Below are 1,503 nucleotides of genomic sequence, written 5' to 3' on the forward strand. Positions count from 1 at the left end.
CAAATTTCCAGTGACTGAATTGATGTCCTCCCAACACACCAAAGACAAGAAATATTAGTAAGTGAACTTTGGGACCTACTACATCCATAATAAACTAGTCTGAGTACAAATTCTGTGAAACTGAAGAACTCATATTCAGGTCAGAGTCCTAAAGGGCTAAATCATATCTAGAATTTCTCTGCTGAGTTCTGCCAATGGCAGGTGCATCCCTGGGAAAGTCACGGGTACCCAATAGAAGACAGTCACACACTTGGTGCCAAGGGCACTTTGCCCAGCAGTTTTATCACTGCATCTTTTACTTCTTTGTTTCTTAAGCTGTATATTATTGGGTTCAACATAGGGGTAAGCACTCCATAAAGCAACGAGATGATTTTGTCTATTTCTTGTGAGTTTGATGAAGAAGGCTTCAGGTACATGGAGAGAGCAGCCCCATAATATAAGACCACCACAGTCAAGTGTGCACCACAGGTTGAAAAAGCCTTGTTTCTTCCCTCTGTTGAACTGATTCTCAGAATTGTAGAAAGGATGAAGCCATAAGAGATGCAAATCAAGAGCATTGGAATGGGCAGAAGGAGAATACTGACCACCAGCATAACCAGGTCCATGAGCAGGGAACTCACGCAAGCTAATTTTAGCACGGCAAGGATTTCACATGTGAAATGGTTGATGATGTTCCCACAGAGGGGAATCTGCAGGGCAAAACTAGTTTCCAGCAGAGCAGTCAGACAGCCTGTCACCCAGGAGATGGTGGCCATCTGCACACAGACTTGCCTGTTCATGATGATGGGGTACCTCAGAGGGTTACAGATGGCCACATAACGATCATAGGCCATCACAGCCAGAAGTATACACTCTGTGGACCCCATGGAAAGGGACAGGTACATCTGTACAGCACACCCAGAAAAGATAATGGTTTTCTTAGATGACAGCAAGTTCACAAGCAAAGTGGGAATAGAAGCAGACGTGTAACAGATATCCATGAAAGAGAGGTTTCCAAGAAACAAGTACATGGGGGTTTGAAGGCGTGAATCCAGGACAGTGATTAAGATAAGAGTACCATTACCCAGGAGGGTAACCAGATACATGACAAGGCTGAAGACAAACAGAGCAATCTCTAACCTTGGGTACCGGGAAAATCCCTCTAGGAAAAAAAGGCTCCAAACAGTGACATTTTCTCCTGGCATTTCCTCACGAGCACCACCAGCACCAACAGCTATTCTAGAGAGATTCTCTTCATTTCATCTGAGGAGTATAAATACATATAATGTCCATTATGCTAGAACAGTACTTTCAGACTTATTTTCATTGTTATAAACACAAGTTCACCACACACACACACACAAATTACAGGACGGTGTGCTTTTTGATATAAAGAGAAGAAAAGCGCTCAATCCATTTGTTTAATCCACAGCAAAGTTTAGAAAACAATGAAGCAGACAGCAGTATGCTAATTTAATATCTTTGTCAGCCCATAATCCTATCCTTCGCACAGTAGGTTTGCAA

General features: G+C 42.7%; 1 protein-coding gene across 1 annotated transcript; it reads right to left on the minus strand.

Annotated features, from left to right (window-relative positions):
* Nucleotides 1-242: 242 nt before the first annotated feature.
* LOC110293150 (olfactory receptor 2K2) lies at nucleotides 243-1,186 on the minus strand. The gene has a single exon (XM_021160947.1). The coding sequence runs from the start codon at nucleotides 1,182-1,184 to the stop codon at nucleotides 243-245; it is 942 nt and encodes a 313-aa protein (XP_021016606.1). The 5' UTR covers nucleotides 1,185-1,186.
* Nucleotides 1,187-1,503: the final 317 nt, after the last annotated feature.

The sequence above is a fragment of the Mus caroli genome, chromosome 4, assembly GCF_900094665.2.
Source record: "Mus caroli chromosome 4, CAROLI_EIJ_v1.1, whole genome shotgun sequence".
Classification (NCBI taxonomy): domain Eukaryota; kingdom Metazoa; phylum Chordata; class Mammalia; order Rodentia; family Muridae; genus Mus; species Mus caroli.

What these genes read in the sequence shown, in the direction of transcription:
- LOC110293150 (XM_021160947.1), bottom strand. Translation starts at nt 1,184, where the DNA reads ATGCCAGGAGAAAATGTCACTGTTTGGAGCCTTTTTTTCCTAGAGGGA.